The 27,867-nt window shown below is 45.2% G+C and overlaps 3 protein-coding genes across 25 annotated transcripts in view; 1 reads left to right on the forward strand and 2 right to left on the reverse strand.

Moving 5' to 3' along the window:
• The window catches only part of OBSCN (obscurin, cytoskeletal calmodulin and titin-interacting RhoGEF), a 264,501-nt gene extending 262,777 nt beyond the window's left edge, over nt 1-1,724 (forward strand). For all 22 annotated transcript variants that reach the window (XM_080973891.1, XM_080973911.1, XM_080973892.1 and 19 more), the window contains one exon: nt 242-1,724. In XM_080973891.1, the coding sequence (XP_080830017.1) occupies nt 242-416 (175 nt within the window). In that variant the 3' untranslated portion in view covers nt 417-1,724. The remainder of the gene's footprint in view (nt 1-241) is intronic.
• The window catches only part of LOC308459086 (7-alpha-hydroxycholest-4-en-3-one 12-alpha-hydroxylase-like), a 393,862-nt gene that overhangs the window by 342,517 nt on the left and 23,478 nt on the right, over nt 1-27,867 (reverse strand). The window contains exon 1 of one of the 2 annotated variants that reach the window (XM_080974171.1): nt 26,062-27,863. In XM_080974171.1, coding sequence (XP_080830297.1) covers nt 26,101-27,627 — 1,527 coding nt within the window. In that variant the 5' untranslated portion in view covers nt 27,628-27,863 and the 3' untranslated portion in view covers nt 26,062-26,100. Of the gene's footprint in view, nt 1-25,980; nt 27,864-27,867 lie in introns of those variants that run through there. The other variant, XM_080974172.1, reaches the window with a different exon arrangement.
• LOC308459083 (5-beta-cholestane-3-alpha,7-alpha-diol 12-alpha-hydroxylase-like) lies at nt 3,400-6,926 on the reverse strand. Its single transcript, XM_080974169.1, has one exon. The coding sequence runs from the start codon at nt 6,867-6,869 to the stop codon at nt 5,337-5,339; it is 1,533 nt and encodes a 510-aa protein (XP_080830295.1). The 5' UTR covers nt 6,870-6,926; the 3' UTR covers nt 3,400-5,336.

Genomic DNA, 27,867 nt, shown 5'->3' on the forward strand with positions numbered 1-27,867 from the left:
ACCCGGAAGCTGTACGCCGGCTCCCTCGGCCAATAAAGTGAGATGAGCGCCGCAACCCCAGAGTCGTCTGCGACTGGACCTAATGGTCAGGGGTCCCTTTACCTTTAATACTAAGCAGGGGTAAAGTATAGGGTCTATCCCATGACTGCGAGCAGGTGAGAAACGAGCAGAATTAGTTCCCTCCACTTGGAGATAGCAAAACAACTGATCCTAGGACCTGTTATTCTTTTTCTCTACTTAGGAGGCGGCCAATAGCATCTGAATGCCTTCAGTCTCCATGGCTGCAAGAAACAGGTTTGGATGAGAGGCAACAAGCAACAGTTACTTTCTCCACCACTAAACTGAGGAACTTTCTAGCTGAGCGGGAAAGAAAAAGGGCTCTACTCTGTTCCAAGTATGGCGTGATGACCGTGTAGTGAAACACTTTCAGAGAGAATCACTCTCAGACTTCCATCTCTACATGATCCTACTCACACCTAGGAATGTTTTATTATAATTTCTGGCTTCTGGACTGAAAAGGAATGGTCACAAGTAGGTGTGAGTCAAAGGATTGCTGCTCACCTGCATATTTATGTACCCACAGTAATCATAATCTGTATTTTCATGAATGGATACCAAGTCACGGGTCATTCATATCTCTCATTTATCCTGCAATGTTGTTTATCTGAAGATGTCATTATGGAGTGGAACAATTGTGGTGGGAGGCAATAATAATGGGTTAGATGAAACATTATGGGAAATTTCCTGTCTCTCCAGAACAGTTCAGTGTTGGAATCTATGACTAACTTCTGGGATCTCCTTCTTTGGTGATTGTGTACTTGTCAGTTTTGGATGCTCCAATCTGAAAATGTAAGAAAGGCCTTGAAAAATGTTTTCCAAGGTAACTCATGGGTTCCTAGGAACACAATTTTATAAACTCTCTGAGCTAAGCAGAACACTGGTGCTCAGCAGCTAAAGAAGAAGAAGAGAATGTCGCAAAACATACAATTGATTTGTCAACAGGAGTCTGTAAAATACGAGCAATCTGTGATCCTTCGATGCAACCAAGAACGTCCTTTGGGGCTTGGAGTAATGTTGGCCAGAATGACTGTCTAGCTAAGAAACTTGTTTTGACAGTTCAGGAAATGGATTTCTTGTTGAATATTATTATAATATAAGCTGTAATCAAATCCCCCTCCCATTTTGCTGTGGAAGCCTGACTTCATACTGTGCTGCTTCAAACTTCATTCAAAACCTGTTGTTTTCTACTGATTGGGTTGTCAGTCTTTATGGCCTTTATAGTACTTTGTATAGCTCTCTAGGTGGCGCTGTGGGTTAAACCACAGAAGCCTAGGACTTGCCGATCAGAAGGTCGGCGGTTCGAATCCCCACGACGGGGTGAGCTCCCGTTGCTCGGTTCTAGCTCCTGCCAACCTAGCAGTTCGAAAGCATGTCAAAAGTGCAAGTAGATAAATAGGTACCACTCCGGCGGGAAGGTAAACGGCGTTTCCGTGTGCTGCTCTGGTTTGCCAGAAGCGGCTTAGTCATGCTGGCCACATGATCCGGAAGCTGTACGCCGGCTCCCTCGGCCAATAAAGCGAGATGAGTGCCGCAACTCCAGAGTTGGCCACGACTGGACCTAATGGTCAGGGGTCCCTTTACCTTTACCTATAGCTCTCTGTTACAAGCTATCTGTGCTCTATTTCAGAGAAACACTATTTCAATAAAGCAGACCTTTCCAAACATTTCATGTTGTTGACACTTTTTAGATAAGCATCATTTCACGACACAGTTTTACTAGCAAACTGGAGGTTAAACTAACCCCTTTCCAGCCCTAGGAGGAGTGCTGGAAGTCTTCATGCGACACACCTACACACTGCAACTGACTCACTAACATGTTGCAACACACAGTTTGGAAAGCTCTGCAGTAAAGGAACCATTAGCTTGTTCTCTGTGGTTAATTAACTTCAGATTTGGTGAGGGTGTAGTTAGTCCCTGAATGATAACCTAGCAGAACAAATATGGTGATCGTGATCAGATATGTGAGAGAAATGTTTTAGCCTGCAGGAATAATGGAACCTATCACTGAAACACAGGAGTTAATCATATAATAAGATATGCTAATGCAGATCACTTTGTACTTTTCTAGGGATGCCCAGCAGGTCCGCAGAAGTAATTCTAGCACCCTATCGGCTATGAATCATTGCTTGATGTTCCTGTTAATTATAAGCAGCTGGAGAGTCAAAGATGTCACATAAGTGCATCATTTTCGCATGCAAAGAGTTTTGTCCATATATGAGAATAGTTCATAGTCTTATCTGCGAGTGTATTTGAGGTCTTTTACCGTAGCACAAGTAGTGGGCTGCATGCAGCCTTGCAGTCCAGGATGACTTCCAAGCAAAGACATAAGTTTCTGTTATCTGGCTAAGTTATTCCTTGTTTGGCACAACTGTAATCTCAGTTGCCATCAATATATTCCCTCTTTTGCTGTGCTAGCTAGACTTGATGTGGTATTTCTTCTGGAACAACCAAATTTATGCACTGCCTTGGAAGCCTGTTGTTTTCAAATAGTTTGACTGGCAATCTATATGCCTTATATTGTTGAAATTTTTGAATATGCCACTGGAACAAAGAAGCTGAATTATTTCTGACCTTTTGATGCCACACACACATTCAAGAGGCCAAACCTAACTGTCCAGGGGTCCTTTACCTTTATCAAGGCTGTAAAAATGTGAATGGTTGTGAATCAGACTGATTCTTAAACAGTTGTGAGCTGTTAAGTACTAGCAGAAATCCATGGACTTTGGTGAAAGAACTAGGCCTTAAGATAACAAACTAAGAACTTTTCTTGAGCAAGCCACTTTGCCTTAATGTCTTTAGAGGAACTTTAATCAAGCCAACAAGAACAGACCACTGAGCTTTAAATTCTGAAGTGTTAGTGCAGAGAGTCTGAATGTTGAAAATACATGAAGAAAATTATTTCTGCTGTCAGAATAACCCACATGCAAGATGAGCTGACATAAGAGTTCACAGGGAGGAAAGGTCTTGGCTTGCGAGCTGGCTCCTTTTTTGAAGCTTGTCATGGTTTTAATCGGTTTGAAGTTTTAGTTGATCTGTGGAGGTAAACATCATTTGAGGAGGAAGGTGTTTTAATGTAGGGTTTGTATTTTTACTCTACTAGCAGCATCCGGACTAACAGCATCTTTTCTTATGTATATGATGTGAATGAAGTGACTTACCTCTTTTCCTATTTGCATGTATTTTGAGCACAACTAAAGATATTTATGAATATTGAGCTGTTTTGTTAAATAAATTATTTTAATAAAGATTTTATGCCAGAGTTGTTGGTGACGACTATGTTATGATAGACTGAAAGGGTTTCTTAGGATGAAAATTAATGCACACAGTTTAAATAACCAGTTAGCAAATCACTTTGCATGACACTTTTATTACATGTCTAAGCAACCTGCCCAACACAGTTGCTTTATCTTTATCTTTATTGTTTCCTCATATTCCATTCATTTCCCATAAGTATTTCTTTTCAATTTTAAAGGTTTTACATTCATGTAGAAACAAAGGTACAGACAAACAAAATAATAACAATCAAAATTACAAAACATAGGAGCAGCACAGAGGTGGTATTTTCCATACAAGTTGAGAGCAGATGATGTGGGGAAAATAAAAGCAGTTAAAAGCATGCATTCTTAATTATGCTTAAGCCTTTACACCTACAAGTACTCATGCCATCAACAGATATTCAAGATACTCAAGATATTGGAGCCAGAATCAAAGCTTGCCCCAAGGACATTGTCTTGCACAACAATAAATAAAAGAGATAAAGTTGATTGCAGGTGCAAAGATGAATGTTGACACATACCTGGAACTCTTGCACCTTGCAAATAACGAGGCAAAGTCCTGTACATGTTATGAAAGGTACCTAGTGTACAAAATAGCTTGTGTCCTTATTTGGTGAAGGCCCATTCCGCTTGCTAATGACAACTGCAGAGTGAAGCTACTGGGAAATGAGTTGCTTGGGATGACAGCAGTTTCCTCTATATTCCTATCTTAGGTCTCATCCAGACTTGCTTTTGTGCCGCGTTTCTAGGCTCAGTTCAGCACTCTAAAGCACCGTGTCTGAGCGTCTCTCTCCCCCCCCCCCATGCTTTCCCCACAAAAACCTGCTCTTTGCTGCTGAACTGGAGCAAATGGCAATTCAATTCAGTTCAAGCCTTTCCGAGGGAAAAGGCTGACATTGCGTAGTACCATTAGATGGGAATAAGAAGAAGAACAGTTTAGGACCTAAACGTTTGTGTGGCGGGAGGGAGCAGTAAAAGTTTGTGGGGTTTTTGCTTGTATGCTTGGTCTTTTGGATGAAATCTCCTGTACGTGTGCTTACTAGGCAGGATGTGTGCTGTGTGCTGGGTAAGAAAATGTGTCCGGGTGAAGCTTTTGAATTCTAAAGTTAGGACATTCCATGGGGTTCATAGTGCACAAAGCAAGGGAGGAACACAGTGCCTAGTTCTACACACACACACACACACACACACACACACACACACACACACCTCTCACTTCAGATTGGGGGTAGAGACACAGGGCTTATCCACACCTTGTCTTGTCCTGCTGCTTTCCCTGGGGAAAGCCATTCTTTAGTGCTCAATTGGAGCAAACAGCAATTGGGTTTTCTGCAGATTGACGTTTGTTCTGATTTACAGCCAAGGAGTGGGTTTTCCCTGGGAAATAAGTGGAATAATGGGGAAACAATTCAGACCCATGCTTTCTAGGCATGGGACAAATGGAATCATGTACAAGCCCAAAGAGAATGAGATACACCTGGCTTGCCAAAGGCCACCTAGTGAGTTCATAGCTGAGATGAGATTCTAACTTGGGCCCTCAGCTTTCAGCACTAAGGATTAAAAGTCCTTAACCAGAAGAAGGAGTTGCAGATGAAAGTATCTTAGTGTGAGAATGATCAAGCACCCCACCGCCACCCAATACTACTTTTCTGCTAACCCTTAACTCCAATGCTTTGAAAGCAGCAGGCCTGAGCTTGGAGGCTTAGATAGATAACTGTTAGCACAGAATATTAGCTTACATGCTATCAATTCTACCACACTTTAAAAAGTTATAAGGCCCACAGTCTCCACTTCACTCCATAACAATGGGAAAATAAAACTGTAGGATAAAATGACTTGTTAAATGATAATGGCTTCTACCAAACATTCTGTGCAAGCGTTACGTTCTCCCACGAGCTTTTGCCCACATCCAGAAACATACATTTGATCTCTTTTTAAACTTATTTTGGCCTGAAGATTCACAGGCACGTGATACCAGGTTGCTTCCTCTGCCTCCTACCTTCAGTGGCGAAGTCGGTACCTGAACTGAACATCGTGTGTGGGCTGCATCACACCAAACCCATAGCGGTTCTTGATTACGGGAGGGATTTCCTCCTCCACATTAACCAGCTGCATATCAAAGTATGTCAGCATCAGGAAAGCAAAGAGTTTCACCTCATTGGTAGCAAAGTATCGCCCAGGGCACATGGAAGTCCCTGCACCCCATGGCATGGTGAAATATTTCACCTTTTCTCCATTCTTGTAGAATTCTTTTTTTCTGCCGTCTAGGCTGAGGAACCGGTCATATTTGAAAACATGGGGATCTGGGTGGATTTCTGGATCCATATGTGCTGCCACAAAGGGGAAAAGGGCAACTCTGTCTCCTTTGCGCAGAAGGTATTTTCTCCCATCGTTCATCTTGAGTTCTAGATCCACTAACACAGCCCTGATCAGCGTAGGGGCTGCTGCCAGTCTCAGAGTCTCTTGCACAGCACTGTCCAAGATGGGGGTCTTGTCTAACATCTCCTTGGTGACATTAAGCACCGGACCCCCTGCCCTCACTTCCTGGCCAGATTCTCCCACCACTCTGTCCACTTCCTTCCTCACCTCATCCATCGCCTTGGGATTTTTCATCAGGTAGGCAAGAAGCCAGAAGGAAGCTGGTCCAGTATTACCTTGAGCTGCCCACAGGAGCAGAAACAGAAATCTATCCCTCATGTATTCAGGCATCCCAGCCTCAGCCAGTTGCTCTTGCTGGTCAGTTATCCAGCCACTGATGTTACTCCTCTCATATACATCCTTCACAGACATGAGTTTCCAGAATAGTCTCTTCAGAGACTCAGCCTCTTTTCTCTCTCCATGAGACAGCGTGGAAGAAGCAAAGCCTGGGAAGAGTTTATCATACTTGCGAAACTCTACAAACACATCTTCAGAGCGAGTTACGTCACACCTCTCAGCATCTTCTTTGTTCTTCTCACCTTTGCTGGTTGTGTTTCCAAACAGGGCTAGATAGCCAGCCCTAAAGACCATGTTGTAGCTGAAGTGGAACAACCCATCCTGTTTCCAGGACTTCTCCCCTCCAGCTGAACTCATGCTATGGCCCATCACTCTGTGCAAGCTGTCCATCATGGCCTGGGTCATCACCACGAGCCCATTGCCCTTGAGGTGCTTCACGCTGGCGTTCTCTATTATCTTATGAGTGCTCATTTCTGGTTGAAAACCAAACACTTGGGCCACAAGTTGTGTTGCATATGCGTTGAAATCCAGCTTGCTTCTTGCTTCTTTCACAATAGCTCCATAGGAGAGGGGGTCCATCACAAAAGTGAAATAGTATCCTCCAAGCAGTACCGTGAAGATATCCCCATGCTTCTTCTGCATCCTTTGCAAGAAGGCAACGCTGTCCTTTCGGTAGTGCAGTGCATGTCCAAGCCACGGAATGAGGCCTTTATCTAAAGGGGGCTCTTTGGCTCCCCTCTGGCGGAACGCCCCCACCAGATAGAGCCCCCCCAATATGCATGCCAGGACAGCACATAGGACCATCACCCAGAAAGCCATCTCTCGGAGCTCTGTGACACAAAAGCACAAGCCAGCTCTTGCAGAAAAAGCAAGTGGTTATAAACAGTTGCTCCACTTATCATGAATCTAGGTGGAGCCAGTAAGCAGAGCAAGCAAAGGTTAACCCTTGCTAAGGTTAATTTATTTGCACTAAAATAATATCTGAACTAGAGCTTGTAAGAGACGGAAGTGTTTTTAATTTCAGTTGTGGTTTATGATTTTTGAATGTAGATTGAAAGTACACAGCTTTTAAATATTTCTTTGTTTTTAATCAATAGAAATGCAGATTTAACTCTGTAATAGATGGATCTGACTTTGGAACAAAAGGGGAAGCAACAAGGGGAGGAGGGGGAAATGTGGATGACTTTGCAGGATGGAATCAAACATAAGGTAAGAAGTTCACGGCAAAGGGAGATCTGGAAGTGACTGGTGGTGCTGTAAATAAAGGAGGGGGAAGCTAAGTTACCGTATTTTTCGCTCTATAAGACACACTTTTCCCCTCCTGAAAAGAAAGGGGAAATGTGTGTACATCTTATGGAGTGAATGAAGGTGGGAGGCTGCTCAGCTCTCTCTTTAAAGAGCCGCACACATGCTCTGCGCGCTCTTTAAAGGGAGCGTGGCTCTTGAGCTAGCCTTCATCCCACTGCCTGGGAGTGGCTGCACTCGGCTATCCCATAAGCCAGAACAGCAAGAGGCTTTCCCAGAAGCCAGATCCCTCTTGCTGTTCTGGCTTCTGGGGTTCAGAATATTTTTTTTCTTGTTTTCCTCCTCCAAAAACTAGGTTCGTCTTATGGTCTGGTGCATCTTATAGAGCGAAAAAACGGTACTTAATTTGAAGGTCCTGAAGCTATATGTACACAGAAACAGCCATCCTTGGGAACTGGCATTTTTCCAAAGTTTGCAATGCAGGTTTTCCGGCAGCTAATGTGTAGAAAAAATGTGTACACTGGGGTAGTGCGCATAAAAATGCATATATTCACAAAAGTAACATACACAAATGTGGTATGGTAGGGTGTCAGACTAGGATCTGGGAAACCAAGGTTCTAGTCTCCGTTCAACAATGTGACATGGAGGAGAGATAACTACATATGTATGCCACTATGAGCTCTTGGGAGGAGAGGTGGCATCTAAATGTAAGAATGAGTGAGTGAGTGAGGGAGGGAGGGAGTGATACCAGGAGGAAAGTACTAGGGCAGGGGTAGGCAACCTAAGGCCCAGGGGCCGGATGTGGCCCAATAGTCTTCTCAATCCGGCCTGTGGATGGTCCAGGAATCAGCGTGTTTTCACATGAGTAGAATGTGTCCTTTTATTTAAAATGCATTTCTGGGTTATTTGTTGGGCCTGTCTGGTGTTTTTACATGAGCAGAATGTGAGCTTTTATTTAAAATGCATCTCTGGGTTATTTCTGGGGCATAGGAATTTGTTCATTCCCCCCCCCCCCAAAAAAAATAATAGTCCGGCCCACCACATGGTCTGAGGGACAGTGGACTGGCCCACGGCTGAAAAAGGTTGCTGACCCCTGTACTAGGGAGAATTTCTGCCATCAATTCCACCATGAATAAAATGGTTGTGCGCTGGTGCGCTGGTTCAGGGAAATGTAATAGGTAGCAACAGAAGGGTTGAAGCACTAATAGTTACCTGTTTGGTGTGGGGGTGGGAACAGGGACACATGAGCTTAAGTAAGCACTATACCTCTAAACCAAGGGACATGGGTGGCGCTGTGGGTTAAACCACAGAGCCTAGGACTTGCCGATCAGAAGGTCAGCGGTTCAAATCCCCACAACGGGGTGAGCTCCCGTTGCTCAGTCCCTGCTCCTGCCAACCTAGCAGTTCAAAAGCACGTCAAAGTGCAAGTAGGTAAATAGGTACCACTCCGGCGAAAAGGTAAATGGCGTTTCCGTGCACTGCTCTGGTTCGCCAGAGGCGGCTTAGTCATGCTGGCCACATGACCCGGAAGCTGTACGCTGGCTCCCTTGGCCAATAAAGCGAGATGAGCGCCGCAACCACAGAGTCGGCCACGACTGGACCTAATGGTCAGGGGTCCCTTTACCTTTACCTTACTGCTGGTTAGCAAGCTTTTGAAGAAAAGCAAAAACTTGTACAATCAGTGGAGATGATTGCAGAACACAAAGCATGAGCAACGCTGGTTCTATCATGTCTCTTTGAAATAAATATTTGGCTGTCTCTATCCCTTGCCTCCCACAGTGGCAGAACGAGCCACGAAACTAGTGCCAATTGGAACAGCTCCCAGGGCCTTTTGGTTTTACTTTAATGGTACTGAGTGTGCAGTTTAATTGGATTAGGTTTGATTGATTTAGTTTCTGAAGTGACTGCAAACTTTCGTAATCTGAAATTGTTTTTCAACTATTCCCCAAACAGCTTTCCTTCGATTGACCCGGAAGCTGTACACTGGCTCCCTTGGCCAATAAAGCAAGATGAGCGCAGCAACCCCAGATTCATCCATGACTGGAAACATGGAGCATGGAAACGCCGTTTACCTTCCCTCTGGAGCGGTACCTATTTATCTACTTGCACAGGGACTGAGCAACGGGAGCTCACCCCATCGCAGGGATTCAAACCGCCGACCTTCTGATCGGCAAGTCCTAGGCTGGTTTAACCCACAGTGCCACCCGCATCCCTTATACCTTCCTGCAGTTGACTTCATTAAGTCAGTTCAACTTTATTGTCGTTGACATGCCCTGCTAATAAAAACTATTCCTTGCAACAGGAGTGTTAAGCAGTCGAAGGAAAGCTGGGGAATAATTGAAAAACAATTTCAGATTACGAAAGCACACTCAGTACCATTAAAGTAAAACCAAAAGGCCCTGGGAGCTGTTCAAATTGGCACTAGTTTTGTGGCTCGTTCTGCCCCTGTGGGAGGCAAGGGATAGAGACAGCCAAATATTTATTTCAAAGAGACATGATAGAACCAGCGCTGCTCATGCTTTATGTTCTGCAATCATCTCCACTGATTGTACAAGTTTTTGCTTTTCTTCAAAAGCTTGCTAACCAGCAGTAAGGTAAAGGTAAAGGTAAAGGGACCCCTGACCATTAGGTCCAGTCGTGGCCGACTCTGTGGTTGCGGCGCTCATCTCGCTTTATTGGCCAAGGGAGCCAGCGTACAGCTTCCGGGTCATGTGGCCAGCATGACTAAGCCGCCTCTAGCGAACCAGAGCAGTGCACGGAAACGCCATTTACCTTTTCGCCGGAGTGGTACCTATTTACCTACTTGCACTTTGACGTGCTTTTGAACTGCTAGGTTGGCAGGAGCAGGGACCGAGCAACGGGAGCTCACCCCGTTGCGGGGATTTGAACCGCCGACCTTCTGATCAGCAAGTCCTAGACTCTGTGGTTTAACCCACAGCGCCACCCGAGTCCCAGCTAACCAGCAGTAGCTGAGAGCAATGATGGCTCTATTATGCAGTCTTCAGCACCTTGAGAACTTTGTTTCCAGGAAGATAGGAATTGAGGGAGAGTTAGCGGTTGATTGACTGTCCCACCCTACAGAAGGGAAAGTGTGCACCAAGAGAATGGAAGCAAAGTCCAATCGTGCTGGTGTTACTGCCTGTCAACCATAAATTTTACTAGCTTTATTGCAGAGACAGAGGTCTTACTGTGTGGTCTTTCTTGCACATTATCCAGGAATGTGATATGCGTGCACACAATGATAAACACATGCAAGATGATAGCTCAGTTGGTTGCTGCTAATGCCAAGGTTACTTCCAGGTTTCGCCGCTCACGCATGCACAGACGGTCAAAATGACGACACGCGCATGCGCGAAAGCAACGAAACGCGACCTGCGCAGATGCGCAGTGGTGTCTTACGTTCTGTTCAGGATGTGAACAGGGCTCCGGAACGGATCCCGTTCGCATCCTGAGGTACCACTGTACTTTCCCTGATCCCCGTGACATCCACATTCCTACTGTCAGTATATTAGTAGCCGACGTGTTGCTTGTTGTTGTTCAGTGCTCTGTTTTGCAACACAGGGGATTTTTTTTGGTGTACAAAGAAGTATGCTTGACATCTTCATTATATAGTTTTCACTGGATGCTAAATATGCACCTCTATACCCTGGCCTTTGGCACCCTTGATACTAGTGTACTGGAAGAAGCAAAGATCACCAGTGTTGAAGCAATGATTCTTCAACATCAACTTCATTGGACTGGTCATGTTGTGCGGATGCCTGATCATCTTCCAAAGCAACAACTCTATTCCGAACTTAGAAATGGAAAGCGTAGTGCTGGTGGTCAACAAAAGAGGTTTAAAGACCGTCTCAAGGCAAATCTAAGAAAATGTAGTATAAACACTGACAACTGGGAAACACTGACCTGTGAGTGCTCCATTTAGAGAACAAAGGTGTCAGGGGCTTTGAAGAAACTCGAACTCAGGACGCAAGGGAGAAACATACTAGGAGGAAGGCATGCCTTGCAAATCTGCACCGTGATCAAATCCCCTCCCAGAAACCAATGTACTCACTGTGGAAGGATGTGTGGATCCAGAATTGGCCTCCACAGTCACTTACGGGCTCATTGTTTTTTTGTTTGTTTTTTTATAAGATATTTATTAAGATTTTCAAAATATTACAAAAGAAAAAGTAAAAAAAAGAAAAATACAAAATAAAAGTAATTAAAAACAACACAATCTTTCCATTACTTATTTTTCATTAGCTTATTTCCCGGACCCCCTCACGCCTCCCTTTTTTGTATTCCAGTTCAGTTTGTTGGTTCAGCAAATCCTTCCCCTCTTTGTTTATCCTAATCTTTGATCTTAAAATATTGTAACATTAAATTTTTACCTATGAATAATCCATTTTTCATATTCCCTTATAGTATTGCAGCTAAAAACCATTTCATTTCTATCCAACATCATTCTAACATTCATTAATTTTACAATATTTCTGTAAATAGTCTTTAAATTTCTTCCAATCTTCTTCCACCGACTCTTCTCCCTGGTCTCGGATTCTGCCAGTCATTTCCGCCAGTTCCATATAGTCAATCCTCTTCATCTGCCATTCTTCCAGAGTGGGTAGATCTTGTGTCTTCCAATACTTTGCAATGAGTATTCTTGCTGCTGTTGTGGCATACATGAAAAAAGTTCTATCCTTCTTTGGCACCAATTGGCCGACTATGCCCAGGAGAAAGGCCTCTGGTTTCTTCAAGAAAGTATATTTAAATACTTTTTTCAATTCATTATAGATCATCTCCCAGAAAGCCTTAATCCTTGGGCACGTCCACCAAAGGTGAAAGAATGTACCTTCAGTTTCTTTACATTTCCAACATTTATTATCGGGCAAATGATAGATTTTTGCAAGCTTGACTGGGGTCATGTACCACCTGTATACCATTTTCATAATATTCTCTCTTAAGGCATTACATGCCGTAAACTTCATACCTGTGGTCCATAACTGTTCCCAGTCAGCCATCATTATATTATGTCCAACGTCTTGTGCCCATTTAATCATAGCAGATTTCACCGTTTCATCCTGAGTATTCCATTTCAACAGCAAGTTATACATCCTTGACAAAATCTTAGTTTTGGGTTCTAACAGTTCTGTTTCTAATTTTGATTTTTCCACCTGGAAGCCAATTTTCTTATCCGAATTATATGCCTCCATTATCTGATAATAATGAAGCCAATCTCGCACTTTGTTTTTTAGTTTCTCAAAACTCTGCAATTTCAGTCTATCTCCCTCTTGTTCCAAAATTTCCCAATATTTCGGCCATTTGGCCTCCATATTGAGTTTTTTCAATGTTTTTGCTTCCATCGGTGACAGCCACCTTGGAGTTTTATTTTCCAATAAATCCTTATATCTTATCCAGACATTTAACAATGCTTTCCTAACAATATGGTTTTTAAATGCTTTATGTGCTTTGACCTTATCATACCACAGATATGCATGCCATCCAAACACATTGTTAAAACCTTCTAAATCCAAAATGTCTGTGTTTTCAAGAAGCAGCCATTCTTTCAACCAGCAAAAAGCTGCTGATTCATAGTAAAGTTTAAAGTCTGGCAGGGCAAATCCACCTCTTTCCTTTGCATCTGTTAATATTTTTAATTTTATTCTAGGCTTCTTGCCCTGCCAGACAAATCTAGAAATGTCTCTCTGCCACTTCTTGAAACAATCCATTTTGTCCACAATTTGCAATGTTTGAAACAGAAACAACATTCTAGGCAATACATTCATTTTTATCGCAGCAATACGGCCTAGCAGTGAAAGCTTCAAATTTGACCAAATTTCTAAATCTTTTTTCACTTCAGCCCACTTACGGGCTCATTGTTAAAACCATGTTTATGGAAGACAATCTTACTCGGCTACGAGTGATCGCCAAAGAAGAATATATCTTAAAACACTCCATCACATTCTCTTGACGGTTTTATTTGTTTGTTTGTTTGTTTAAATTTATATTCACTTTGATTGTAAAGAGCAAACCCCAAAGTAATTTACAAAAGATAAAACAATAAAATTAGTAAAATTAATTAGTTAATCTGCGAAAACAATTACAATCTATAAAACACGATTAACAAAACAACTAAAAAGTAAGCTAAACAGCACAGTTATGGCAAAAGTCGTATTACAGGGTTCATAATCTATAAAACAATATTGTCAACATAAACAAAACAGCAACCAAAAAATAAACTAAGCACTGTTGAATTCATACACCCCCACCCCACTCCCATGACTCATAATCTTTCACTCTATTTAGTTCACATAAAGACACATACGGGATGCGGGTGGCGCTGTGGGTTAAACCACAGAGCCTAGGACTTGCCGATCAGAAGGTCAGCGGTTCGAATCCCCGCGACGGGGTGAGCTCCCGTTTCTCGGTCCCTGCTCCTACCAGTTTGAAAGCACGTCAAAGGGCAAGAAGATAAATAGGTACCGCTCTGGCGGGAAGGTAAACGGTGTTTCCATGCGCTGCTGTGCTTCTCCAGAAGTGGCTTAGTCATGCTGGCTGCATGACTGTACGCTGTACGCTGGCTCCCTCGGCCAATAAAGCGAGATGAGCGCTGCAACCCCAGAGTCGGCCACAGCTGGACCTAATGGTCAGGGGTCCCCTTTAAAGACACATGCACACTACAGCAGCAGTTCCCTTCTGGTTTCTTGGGTGGGCAGCACAGGTGAAACCACCCACCCCATGATGACAGACAAAGTCTCTCTCCCCTCCCAGTTCTTCCACTGGAAACAACTCCCCTATGAAGGCTCCTAGGGCCATAGGGTAGGGCAAGGCAGGTGGGAAAAGCCATTGCCTGGTGGCCAGTACAAAGGGTCCAGAGCTGGTTTCATTAGAAGCAATCACACCACTGCCTCTTTCAATGCAGCAGGGACCCTTTGCCAGTGATGCATTAACAGCCTTCCTCTGCTAAATTTAACAAGCCAGGATGGACAGGGGTCGAGGTCAAGCAGCATCTTATCCACATCACATGATTGCATACTGATCCCACAAAACATCCTCAGGAGGTCCTTCCCCAACAATGGGAGTCAGAAACCTCCGGACTGTTTGAGATAACTCCACCATCCAGCTTCTAGAGTGCCTTTTAGGGCTCCAGAGGTCCTTCCCCAACAATGGGCATCAGTAACCTCTGGGCTGTCTGAGATAACTCCACCATCCAGCTTCTGGAGTGTCAGGGACTGATGAGTATGGACCAGGGGGAGGAGGGGGGGCTGGAGTCCGACTTGGGAGAGATGAGCAGTGGTTTGTGAGGACCTGTTCTAGCCAGGAGGCAAGAATCAGAGGCAGGTGAAGATTCAGAGCTGGAGGAAGAGGCAGGCCAGGCAAGTGAAGGGCCGGGTGCTTCCCCACCCATTCCTGTACCACTGTCTACAAGAACCAGGAGACAACTGAAGCAGGAAGAGCAGGGGCAGCTTCCATGATAGCGTAGCCTCTGGCTACATGCATGCAGCCCACTGGGAGAAGGTGAAGAAACTGGAGGAAAAGGAGGGGTCCCATGTTGCAGACCTGGGAATAGGTGCCTGGATGCCTGATTGGTGGGCATGGGACATCAGAGCTGCAGAAGTGACTTTGACAATAAGGACTTAATTCTCAGCTGTGTGCATTCCTTGACTAGGAACAGCCCTTGTAAAATGAGCCTTTTCTGCTGCCTGCACTGATCAGCACATTCCTACCAATTCTTACCAGCGTTCAGTTGGCTTCAGAGCAAGTCTTGTGCCACATGCTCTCCAGCTTTCATCCAGCCTGTTTCATAGCCTGGAGCTCTTCAGAGAGCCAAGAAGTTGCTCGGACTCAATGGCCTGTTTGATCTCACTGTTCTACAGGGAGACCAAGGTCATCAGCTGTCTCCACTGGAAAGTCCCCCAGAGCATTCAAGAACACCTCAGGGTTCATCAGTTTCTGAGCGCAGGTCATCTGATTTGGCCCATCACCTTTACAGGGAGAAACTGTATGCTATTCTATAGGATGCCAAACGAGTGTCAACCAGTCTCTTGCTTATGTGGGTGCATCACGAGAACTTCAAAGCACAGCAAGACGAAAGGACTGTGGGAAGCTAATATCAATGATGCAATAAAAGGATTAAGAAGAAGAAAAACACTGATCTGAGATAAGATCTTACCCAAGAAAATATAATCTCAGGAAGAAATTAATATTAGCTAGGGTGTGCAACTAACCTAGGAAAACGCTGAAACTAGGGGTAGCGGAGCAATTTAGGTCGGTACAGTGGTTCCTCTACAGTGGTACCTCCGGTTAAGTACTTCATTCGTTCTGGAGGTCCGTATTTAACCTGAAACTGTTCTTAACCTGAAGCACCACTTTAGCTAATGGGGCCTCCTGCTGCTGCCACGCCGCCAGAGCACAATTTCTGTTCTCATCCTGAAGCAAAGTTCTTAACCTGAAGCACTATTTCTGGGTTAGCAGAGTCTGTAACCTGAAGCGTATGTAATCTGAAGGTACCACTGTACTTAGGTTCACCTCCAGTTACGTATTCTTTGGGATACGTACGCGGCAAACCCAGAAGTATTTTTCCGGGTTTCGCCCCACGTGCATGTACAGAAGCACTCTACACACCGTGCGCATGCGCAGAAGAGCTAAACCACACCACGCGTATGTGCAGAAGCAGCACCTCCAGTTGCAAATCCCTTGGGATCCGACCAGAGCTCCAGAACGGATCCCGTTTGCAAGTGGAGGTACCACTGTAATTTGTACTGCAAACTGAAATGTGGTTATCCTTCAAGATTCTCTGAATTTTGGACTGCACTTCCCCAACTTAACAAGTTGTAAAAAAAAAAGGCTAATTACGGGGGGGGGGCAGGCAAATTTCATGGATAACAAGCAGCAGGTATCATTATCACCATTACTATCATCATTACTACAGCAATAACTAAAGCAGCTAGAGGTTGATTTTAACTATCTTGTTTATGTGTGTGAGTGCTGAAAATTTCAAGGCGTGACTAATGCAAAAGCAACAACAGTCAGACTAATATCAGGGCTGCAATATGAGTTAATGATAACCGTGAGAAGTTTTGAGGCATCACCAGCTTCAAGAGGATCCGAAGTCTCTTGCAACACAAAATAACAATCCTTAGAAACACATTATTATGGATTTCTGATTAGGGGTTTCTAAGCTAATGAAATTCCAAAAGGAGAACCAGTTTTGCAGTTTCTACTCCCTCGCCAAAGCTGGATCAGGGAGGTAAACACCTGTTTCCCTCCTATTGTGCCCTCTTCTTGATCATTTGTGCAAAATCAATGCTCCCTACAATAAATTGTTAAAATGGTTGAAATAGCGGCATTTAAAAGAGGCAGGTTTAACTAAAAGCATCCATGTATAGTGATGGGACCACATGGCACTTTGAAAAGCACTTAGAAATGGATGATGTGATTATTAAAACACAGCACGGGTTTCTAAAAAACTAGTCGTGCCAGGTGAATCTCATTTCTTTTTTCTTTATTTTAGCTCTTCTTGTGATTCCTGTGGAAATTGTTCAGTTTGGTTGTGTATTTTTTAATGTTTTATTTAGTCTTTATGACTACTTTTGCTATGTTGCAGTTACATATTTCAGCATGGTTTGAACTGTGGAAAGGTGACATACAAATAAAATTACGGAAGTATGTATGTATATGAGAGGATGCAGTCATGTGGGGATCGAATAAAGCTGCATAAATAATTCCTCATCAGTAAAGGTAAAGGGACCCCTGACCATTAGGTCCAGTCGTGGCCGACTCTGGGGTTGTGGCGCTCATCTCGCTTTATTGGCCGAGGGAGCTGGCATACAGCTTCTGGATCATGTGGCCAGCATGACTAAGCCACTTCTGGCAAACCAGAGCAGCGCACGGAAACTCTGTTTACCTTCCTGCCTGGAGTGGTACCTATTTATCTACTTGCACTTTGACGTGCTTTCGAACTGCTAAGTTGGCAGGAGGAGGGACCGAGCAATGGGAGCTCACCCCGTTGCGGGGATTTGAACTGCCAACCTTTCGATCAGCAAGTCCTAGGCTCTGTGGTTTAACCCACAGCGCCACCCGCGTCCCTCATCAGTAAATGCAGCCAAAACCCATGGGATATGCTGCAATTATCTGAATGTTAGGACCCTACATTCCTGCCACCAGGGGCAAAGGAAGGTGTCGTGACACCTGGGGCGGGCATCGCTACGTAGGGTGCATGTGCGGTATTGCTATGTACGATGCATGCGCCATACGTAGCGACGCTGCACAATCGCTGTATAGCGGTTTGCCATGCCACCGGCGCCGCTCCAGCGCCGTACGGACGGTGCCGCCATCCTCTTCTTGTGGCTGCAGCCGTGACTAGAGGACCCTCTACATGCGGCTGTGGCAGCGCGATGGCTGCTCACGTCGCCACGAGCCCCCACAGGGTGACTTCTTGTCACCTCCACAGACATGGAACCTGGGGCACGCTGCCCCCCCTCATTGTGACGCCACTGTCTGCCACAAGATGGGGTAGAAGGCTCAATCCATGTACAATGTGTGGCACAATTCTTCTCGGCCCTAACCTGTCCCTATTGCCAAGGGTAGCTGCCAGCCAGGTTGAGCACGGGCCAAAGGTGCAGGAATCCAAAGGGCCCCCATCACCCTGGGTTTGACACTACTACACAGCTGCACTCCCTTGCCTGGTGCCTTCACTATCTATCTTTAGATGCCAGGCAAAAACAGGCCTTTATAGCCAGTCCTTTGGGCGATTGAACAATCTATTGTTAGGATATTTCCGTTCCACCTTAAAAGGGAGCAGGCTTTGTGAGTAACAGAGTCTGCGCATGTCCTGTTCACAGGATGTTTATGCTTGCTGTTTCCTTTCGATTTCAGTCGGACAGAGACGCTGACTCAGAAACGGTCATGTTTTTCTTTGTTCTGTTCAACGCTAAATAAAGTCTGTAAATATGCTCTTCTGCTCTTCTGCGGTGCAAGCTTTCTGGCTGTGTTTCTGCTGATAAAGGATGTGCACGAGCCTGGAATGTGGCAGTCTATTTCCAAGGCTTCGTGTCGCTAATTGCTGGATCTGCGTGGCTACAGAGATCGATGGACGTCCGGCAGCCGGCTTGGGGCTCAGATGGACGCTATCTCCCTGGCAGTATCCCAATAACAAGGTTTCGGGCCCAGATTCACAGCACCTACAGGAGAGTAAAGCTGCAACAGACTGCGTCTGAGAGGTATGTCAAAAGCGAAAGAGAGGTTTTTCTCTGTTTACCTCGGAAGGAGCTTTTGGAACTCCGGCAGATTAATGGCTCTGGGAGCCAAGCCAGAGAGTTCGTGATTAATGAGCTGCCAAGATAAGAAGTCTTTGAAGGCATAAAGAGACTCCCGGCTCAAAGGAAAAGCTGAAATGGAGTTTTTCCAAGCTTCACAGGCCATTCACTGCCCTAAGTTACATGGGCAGAATTATGAAACCTGGGCAAAATGGTGTGAATCTTTGCTGCGTCAGTTTGGGGTGTGGCATACCGTTTCTGAGCCCCCCCCCCAGTTCCTCTGACAGAGAAATGGGAGGCCGAAAATTTGAGGGCGATAGACGTAATCGTCTTGTCCGTCTCTCTGGAGGAAATAAAGACGCTAGCTGGCAATCTGACTGCACGTGGCATGTGGAATGCTTTGATGAAAGCTCACAAGCCAGTCATCCCAGCCCAGAATTTGACTGCATCGGAGGTCCTAGCTGTTTCCCAGAATGCGAGTGAATGCAGGGATGCTGAGGGCACCGGTTGCAAGCTGCAGGGGGAGCTGACCGTCACGTCATCCCAGGCAGCATTCCAGCCTCCAGGGGGAGCCAAGGAGTCGGCAGCTGAGAGCTCTGTTTCTCGTGGGAACCAAGGTCATCGTCTTTGCAGAGGCCGGAAGGCCAGAGGTAAACAAAGACAGATGCCTGCAGATGGCCAGAAGCAGAGGGAGGGTGAAGAGCCCGCGCCAGGGAAAAACAAAGCTGTGTTTGCTGGCACTGCTTCACCAAAGGCTAAAGGCACGTCTGGTGGCCAGGAGCAGCGGGGGGGCAAGCTGAAAAGGCCCACGCCGGTGAAAAACAAGGGTTTGCTTGCTAAAAAGACTGCTCCAACAGCCAAAGATTTATTATCGATTCAGGTGCGACCCGCCACGTCACGAAGGATCGCCACCTGTTCATCTCCTTCAAGCCTCAAGAAGGTGAGATCCACCTGGCTGACGGAAGGACGTTGCAAATCGCAGGAGAAGGGACTGTGAAACTTGCAAGTCTGCACACTACCATCAGTAATGTACTTTATGTTCCAGGCGCTGCTAGCAACTTGCTAAGTGTCCCACAGCTTACTGGGCGTGGTTTTCAGATATCCTTCAAGAGGAGCGTCTGTGTCATCAGTAAAGGCAAAGAGGACTATTTGCATGCAAAGTTTATGGATGGTTTGTTCCATATAACTTATGATGACACTGCTGTTGTATCTAATGCTGATTCTTGTTGTGTTGCACAAACTAACAAAGTTCTTCATGCAGGTTGCATTCACGATGCGCATCGAAAATTTGGTCATCTCTCTTGGAAGGCACTGGCCAAGATGCCAGAGGTGGTTGAGGGTTTGAACATCAAACCCTGTAAATTTCACATGAAATGTGTATCTTGTGCAGAGAACAAGGTGAAGGTTGCTCCAAAAGGCAAGGAATCTAGCAGGCAGGCTTCCAAGCCCTACCAGCTAGTGCATGCGGACCTGGTTGGTCCACTTACGCCCTCTTTAGGAGGAGCAAGGTACTTCATGGTTCTAATTGATTCTTTTTCCAGGTACATTCATGTGTTTTTGCTCGAACAGAAATCGCAAGCGTTTCCGAAGTTTAAGGCATTCTGTGCTTGGTTGGAGAATGTGCACGGTAAACGTATTGCCTGTTTGTTTACCGATCGAGGCGGGGAGTTCACTTCTCAGCAGTTTGAAGCTTTCCTGGCTGAGAAGGGAATCCAGCATGACATGTCAACGCCCAGATCGCCATGGATGAATGGGCTTGCGGAGCGAGCAAATCAGACATTGCTGCAAGGGATGAAAACCTTGTTGCATGATGCCAATCTCCCTGATAAGTTTTGGGGGGAAGCTTTGGGGAATTAGGTTTACTCCTTTAATCGCAGATTGTCATCACCCATTGGCTGTACCCCCTATGAGAAGATGTTTGGCAAGAAACCCAACACCAAACACATGAGAATCTTTGGTTCTGACATGTGGGTACACTCCCCACAAACCAACAAGCTTGGGAAGCGTGGGGCACATGGTTTGTCCATGGGGTACGAAAAAGGTGCATACAGGGTATGGATGACTAACTCTAAGTCCATTAAGTTCACAAGGAGTGTTGAGTACAATCCTAAGTGGGGGGAAAATGTGGGAATTTTCCAGAGTTACCCAGAGGAGGATGAAGGTGATGTCAAGCAAGCAGCTAAAGCTGAGGAAGCTGCTGAGGATGAGGATGATGATGATGAGGATGATGAGGATGATCAGAGTTCGGATTCCAGTTCAGTGGGCGGTGCTGCTGCTGGTGTCAGTGACAGTGATGACACAGCAGACTACCAGAGCGCAAAGGCCTCAGTCAGACCATCTGATGCGTCTGACAATGAACTGGAAGAACCACTGTTCACCATTGGTCAATTTTCTCCTAAGAAGGAGGAGATGAGTCCAGAAGACTTGCATCTAGTACGTAGGTCTGAAAGGGCGACCAAAGGCAGACCTCCAAAGAGGTATGCTGATGAGTTTGCTAAGACAGCAACTGCTGTTCTTAGTAGCTCAGAGAAGGTGTGGGAACCTTCAAGCTTCAAAGAGGTTCAGGAGTTAACCTCTAAAGATGCTGAGCCTTGGCTTAATGCCATGAAGGCTGAAGTTGATTCCTTGAACAGGAACCAAACTTGGGAACTGGTACCGGTAGTCCCAGGAATGAGACTGGTTAGCAGCAAATGGGTCTTCAAGGCCAAGACAGACCAGAATGGCAAGGTTGTCAGACACAAAGCCAGATTGGTTGCCAGAGGTTTTTCACAGGTACCAGGACAGGATTACCACGAGACCTACTCACCCACAGTCAAATATGAGAGCATTCGGCTGATGCTCAAGATTGCTGCGGAGGAGAAACTGCATGTTTCCCACCACGACATTAATACAGCTTTTTTGTACGGGATTTTGGGGGAGGAGCTGTTTATGCTTCCACCTGATGGGATGGAGATACAGAAGGGAATGGTCTGTAAACTGCGGAAATCCTTATATGGTCTTAAGCAGAGTGCCAGGTGTTGGAACACAAAACTCACTGAGACGTTGCTTTCTCTAGGTTTTCACCAGGGCAAAGCTGATCCATGTGTGTTTGTCAAGGAGGAGGGGCAAAACAAACTGTATTGTTTATGTTTTGTTGATGATCTTCTGATGTTTTGGAAGAATCAGGCTTTTTACCAAAGCACCCTAGCTCAGCTGAAGGAGCACTTTGACATGAAGGATCTTGGTGAGGTATCCAACTATCTTTCTCTGCAGGTGGAGAGGGACCAAGCAGGTAATTTTCTGGTACATCAAACACAGAAAATTGCTGATGTATTAACCAGGTTGAATTTGGTTGATGCAAACCCAGCAGACACACCGATGGTGACAGGTTACCAGGTAGACAGTACTGCTGAAGCGTTTTCTGACACAACGCTGTACAGATGCATTCTAGGCAAGTTGAATTTCATTGCCAGATGTTCAAGACCTGACATAGCTGTAAGCTGTAATCTGCTTAGCAGACATGCCAACAATCCTACAGTTCAGGATTGGAAAGCTCTGAAGCGCATAGCCCGCTATTTGAAAGGGACTATGCACTACAGGCTGAGGTTCACCAGTCAGAAGACTGGAGGTCTTGAAATCTTTGCTGATGCAAGTTTTGGAAGTGACACCACGGATGGTACAAGCACTTCTGGAGTATGCTACATGTACAACCACTGCCTGTTTGACTGGTTGTGCAAGAAGCAGACGACAGTGAGCCTAAGTTCCTGAGAAGCAGAACTCAATGCCTTGTCATTTTCACTCATGGATTGTGAATGGTTGATGCAACTGTTTAAGGACATCGGGGTTTCTGTGAAATGTCCTGTACAAGTGTATCAAGACAATAGATCTTGTTTGGCTTTGCTGAACTCCGAGAGTTGCAAGCAAAGAACCAAGTACTTGCAGCTACATCGTGCAAGAGAGTGTATTCAGAAAGGACTGATTCGGGTGTCCTACATGGCAGGAAATGAAATTCCTGCTGATCTGTTGTCTAAAGTTGTTAACAAAGAACAACTTAAGGTTTATGTACAAAGGTTGCAATTGGGTTGAACCACAGGTACTACAGGTTACACGGAAAGGGGGAGGATGTTAGGATATTTCCGTTCCACCTTAAAAGGGAGCAGGCTTTGTGAGTAACAGAGTCTGCGCATGTCCTGTTCACAGGATGTTTATGCTTGCTGTTTCCTTTCGATTTCAGTCGGACAGAGACGCTGACTCAGAAACGGTCATGTTTTTCTTTATTCTGTTCAACGCTAAATAAAGTCTGTAAATATGCTCTTCTGCTCTTCTGCGGTGCAAGCTTTCTGGCTGTGTTTCTGCTGATAAAGGATGTGCACGAGCCTGGAATGTGGCAGTCTATTTCCAAGGCTTCGTGTCGCTAATTGCTGGATCTGCGTGGCTACAGAGATCGATGGACGTCCGGCAGCCGGCTTGGGGCTCAGATGGACGCTATCTCCCTGGCAGTATCCCAATATCTATACCCTTTAAAATGTGTTTGTGGGAGGGGTTTGGGGGGGGTTTTCATTGTTTTTGTTCTTATGGTTTTGTTCTTTCCATTTTGTTTTTTTATGCCATAAACTGCCCTGTGATCTTTGGATAAAGAGCAGTATATAAATTTAATTAAAAAAAATGATGATGATATCTTGTAAGGTAAAAATAAAGGGACCCCTGACTATTAGGTCCAGTCGTGGCTAACTCTGGGGTTGTGGCACTCATCTCGCTTTATTGGCCGAGGGAGCCGGCGTACAGCTTCTGGGTCATGTGGCCAGCAGGACTAAGCCGCTTCTGGCGAACCAGAGCAGCACACAGAAATGCTGTTTACCTTCCTGCCGGAGTGGTACCTATTTATCTACTTGCACTTTGATGTGCTTTCGAACTGCTAGGTTGCAGGAGCAGGGACTGAGCAACAGGAGCTCACCCCGTTGCGGGGTTTCGAACCGCCGACCTTCTGATTGGCAAGTCCTAGGCTCTGTGGTTTAACCCGCAGTGCCACCCGTGTCCCTGATGATATCTTGAGGGGTGGCTAAACCTATGCCCAGAAAATATGAAGTCACATCCAAGTGCCCACATTGAGAACCCTCATGCCATTTGGCAACCATCTCACAAGAAGCATCTGAACACATCGAGAAGAAATGGACAAACCGCTTCCCAATATACTGTATTTTTCGCTCTATAAGACGCACTTTTTCCCTCCTAAAAAGTAAGGGGAAATGTGTGTGCGTCTTATGGAGCGAATGCAGGCTGCGCAGCTATCCCAGAAGCTAGAACAGCAAAAGGGGTCACTGCGCAGTGATCCCTCTTGCTGTTCTGGCTTCTGGGATTCAGAATATTTTTTTTCTTGTTTTCCTCCTCCAAAAACTAGGTGCGTCTTATGGTCTGGTGCATCTTATAGAGCAAGAAATAAGATATATCTATATCTATATATCTATATCTATCTATCTATCTATCTATCTATCTATCATCTATCTATCTATCTATCTATATCTATCATCTATCTATCTATCTATCTATCTATCATCTATCTATCTATCTAATGTAGTAGATTTATTTATATCCCACTTTTGCTCAAGGTGGCATAGTTCTCCTCCTTCCTGTCACATCATCACAACAGTGCTGGGAGGTGGGTTAGACTGAGACACAGTGACTGGTCCAAGGCCACCCTGTGAACTTCTAGGCTATGTGGGCATTTGAGCCCTTGCCTCCCAAGTCCTAATCCACTTCTACCTTAGTCCACACCCTTGAAAAAGAAGGTGTAGAAGTGAACAAGCTGGGAGGTGGGCTGGAAGCTTATTAGGTACTTTGTTCAGAGACCTGCATAGCACCTTTCAGACTAATTTAGGCTTGCCAAAGACAGGGAGTAAGCCGCATGAAATTCAGTGTGGCTTAATTCTAAGCCGACATGTACGGTAGGTGTGCACAGTTACTGCAGACAAACCCACTTCTATCCATGTAAAATTAAGTCACAATGAGCATGTTTGTGGGTTGTCACTGATAGTGTAGCCTCAGGAGCCAAGAGTGCAGTCCTTAAAATGATGAAATATATCCTGGTAGAATTCAATCCTATAAATGTCTACTCAGCATAGGATTGCAGATTATCCTACATTTATAGGACTGCAGAGGGATGCAGGTGGCGCTGTGGTCTAAACCACAGAGCCTAGGGCATCCAGTGAAAACTATATAATGAAGATGTCAAGCATACTTCTTTGTACAGCAAAGAAAATCCCCTGTATTGCAAAACAGAACACTCTGAACAACAAGCAACACGTTGGCTATTAAAATACTGACAATATTTTTATAATACAGTGGTACATACGCTTCAGGTTACATACGCTTTAGGTTACAGACTCCGCTAACCCAGAAATAGTACCTCGGGTTAAGAATTTGCTTCAGGATGAGAACAGAAATCGTGCTCCGGCGGCGCGGTGGCAGCAGGAGGTCCCATTAGCTAAAGTGGTGCTTCAGGTTAAGAACAGTTTCAGGTTAAGTACGGACCTCCAGAACAAATTAAGTACTTAACCTGAGGTACCACTGTACAGTCATACCTCATGTTACGTTTGCTTCATGATACGTTTTTTGGGGTTGCGTCCTGCGACAACCCAGAAGTACCAGAAAGGGTTACTTCTGGGTTTTGCCACTCGTGCACGCACAGATGATGTCACGCACATGCGCAGAAGCGGCAAAACGCAACCTGCGTGTGCGCAGACACGCCGCTGCAGGTTGCGTTCTGTTCATGTTGTGAACGGGCCTCCGGAATGGATCCCGTTCGCAACCAGAGGTACCACTGTACTATACTGTTTCAAAGTTCATACACAGAAAACATATAATATGTGCATGGAGTCACAAATTAAGAATCAAATAAATGTTACATAAACAGGAATGGTAGGAGCAATAAATCACTATCCAAGATCACTACAATGGAGGCAAAATGCCTTCCCACAGTCAATATCCTGAGATGATGGGTGCTCCGGATGACGCAAAAGGGTGCTCCAAGCCCAGCAGCAAACAGAACAGTTCTTCCAGGATAATGAACTGTTTCAATGATAATTCTTCATCAGCAAATTAATTGTCCCCACAGGTACATCAAATAGCCATGGATCAGCAATCACTACTATTAAGTTCTGTTTGGAAAGGCATACCTGTTTGGGCAGGGAACTCCGTAGCGTATAAGCTGCCACCCTCCCTCCTCAAATATTCAAGGAAGGTGGAAGCAACCACAGAGCCTAGGGCTTGCCGATCGAAAGGTCGGCGGTTCGAATCCCCGCGACGGGGTGAGCTCCCGTTGCTCGGTCCCAGCTCCTGCCAACCTAGCAGTTTGAAAGCACGTCAAAGTGCAAGTAGATAAATAGGTACCACTCTGGTGGGAAGGTAAACGGCGTTTCCGTGCGCTGCTCTGGTTCACCAGAAGTGGCTTAGTCATGCTGGCCACATGACCCAGAAGCTGTACGCAATTCCTGTTCTCATCCTGAAGCAAAGTTCTTAACCCGAGGTACTATTTCTGGGTTAGCGGAGTCTGTAACCTGAAGCATCTGTAACCAGAGGTACCACTGTATTTCACTTTACAACCGCAGCCGATATCTGAACTTGATATCATGAGAAGGATGTGTAGCTCCAAACCCACAGCGGCTTCCATCCACTGGTGGGATTTCCTCTTCTGCATTAACCAGTTCCATGTCAAAGCAGGTGAGCATCAGGATCACAAACATCTTCAATTCACTAACAGCAAAGAATCGCCCAGGGCAAATAGACGGCCCTCCGCCAAAAGGCATAGTGTATTGTTTGAGCTTTTTCCCATTCTTATAGAACTCTCTTTTGGTGCTATCTGGGTTCAAGAACCTGTCGTATTTGAACGTGTGAGGATCAGGGTAGATTTCTGGGTCCATATGCAGTCCAAGGAAAGGGAAAAGAAGAAGCTGGTCTCCTTTACGGAAAATATATTCCCTCCCATCAGCCATTTTAAGATCTGTATCCTGCATCACACTTCTGAACAGGAATGGACTCACTTTCAAGCGCAGAGTTTCTTCTATTGTACTGTCCAGAAGAGGAGTCTTTATTGTTTCCAGGGACACATCGATGATGGGGCTTCCTGGATTCACTTCCTGGCCAGTCTCTCTCAGTACTCGGTCCACTTCTTCCCTCACTGCCTTCATTGCTTCTGGATACTTCAGGAGATGCACAAGAACCCAGAAGGCAGCTGGACCAGTGTTGGCTTGAGATGCCCAGAGGAGAAGAAACATAAATTGTGTCCTCATCTTTTCAGTCATTCCAATCTCAGCCATTTGTTGATCTTGCACTGCTATCCACTTGCTGATATTATCCTTCTTGCATATCTTTTCTACTGACAGGTTGTCCCAGAAGAAGTTCCTCAGCCTTTCCGTGTCCTTTTTGCCCTGAGGGTCCAGGATCCCGAGGGCCATTTGGGGAAACAAGTGATCAAATTTCTGAAAATTCGCAAAGAACTCTCCACATTGTGTTAATGTGTTCTCCTTAGCATTTTCCTTGTCTGGGTCAGTTCCAAACAAAGCCAGAAAAGCAGCCTGGAATATTGTTTTGTAACTAAAGTACAGGAGCCCATCCTGCTGCCATTGTCTCTTATGCTCACCTGACTCCTGGCTGTGGAACATCACAGTCTTCAATTTCTCCATCATCACCTGATTTAGGACAGCCAGACCCTTACCTCTCAGATATTCCTTGCTTATTTTTTTCAAAATATGGTGGTGAGAGTCAGTTGGTTGAAAAGCAAAAACATTTAAAACTATCATCGATCCAAACTTATCAAAATCCAATTTGTCAGGTGATTCTTTCAGTATTGGTTCATAGGAATCAGCATCCGCCAGAAAATGTATATAATTGCCGCCAACCAGCAGTGTGAAGATATCCCCATGTTTCTTCCGCATCACTTCCAATAATTCAGCAGGATTTTTCTTGAATTTAATCGCATGTCCTAGCCATGGAATGAAGCCTTTGTCCAGAGGAGGTTCCTTGGGTCTCCTCTTGCGAAATGCTCCTACTGTATAGAGCCAACCAAGTAGGATTGCCAAGAGGGAAGCTAAGAAAGCACAAAACGCAGACTCCCAGAAATTCATCCCTGGTGCTCTGGAAGAAACACTGTAAAGTTAAATGGAACAAGAGGCGTACTTATAAAGCAGTCAAACAGATGGCAGATCAGGTTGTGCAACTGTCTAATTCCATTTCTGGGCTGTCAAAGGGAGTTGTGCTTTTGCTCCTACTTCAGCCAGTAATGACATTCCAGTATTCATGTTTCCCTCCTTCCTTATGTCCACTGTCCCCACTGTTTGAAAAACAAAAACCCTGAGCCACATTAG

The sequence above is a fragment of the Podarcis pityusensis genome (assembly GCF_964106645.2).
Source record: "Podarcis pityusensis genome assembly, chromosome: 12".
NCBI lineage: Eukaryota > Metazoa > Chordata > Lepidosauria > Squamata > Lacertidae > Podarcis > Podarcis pityusensis.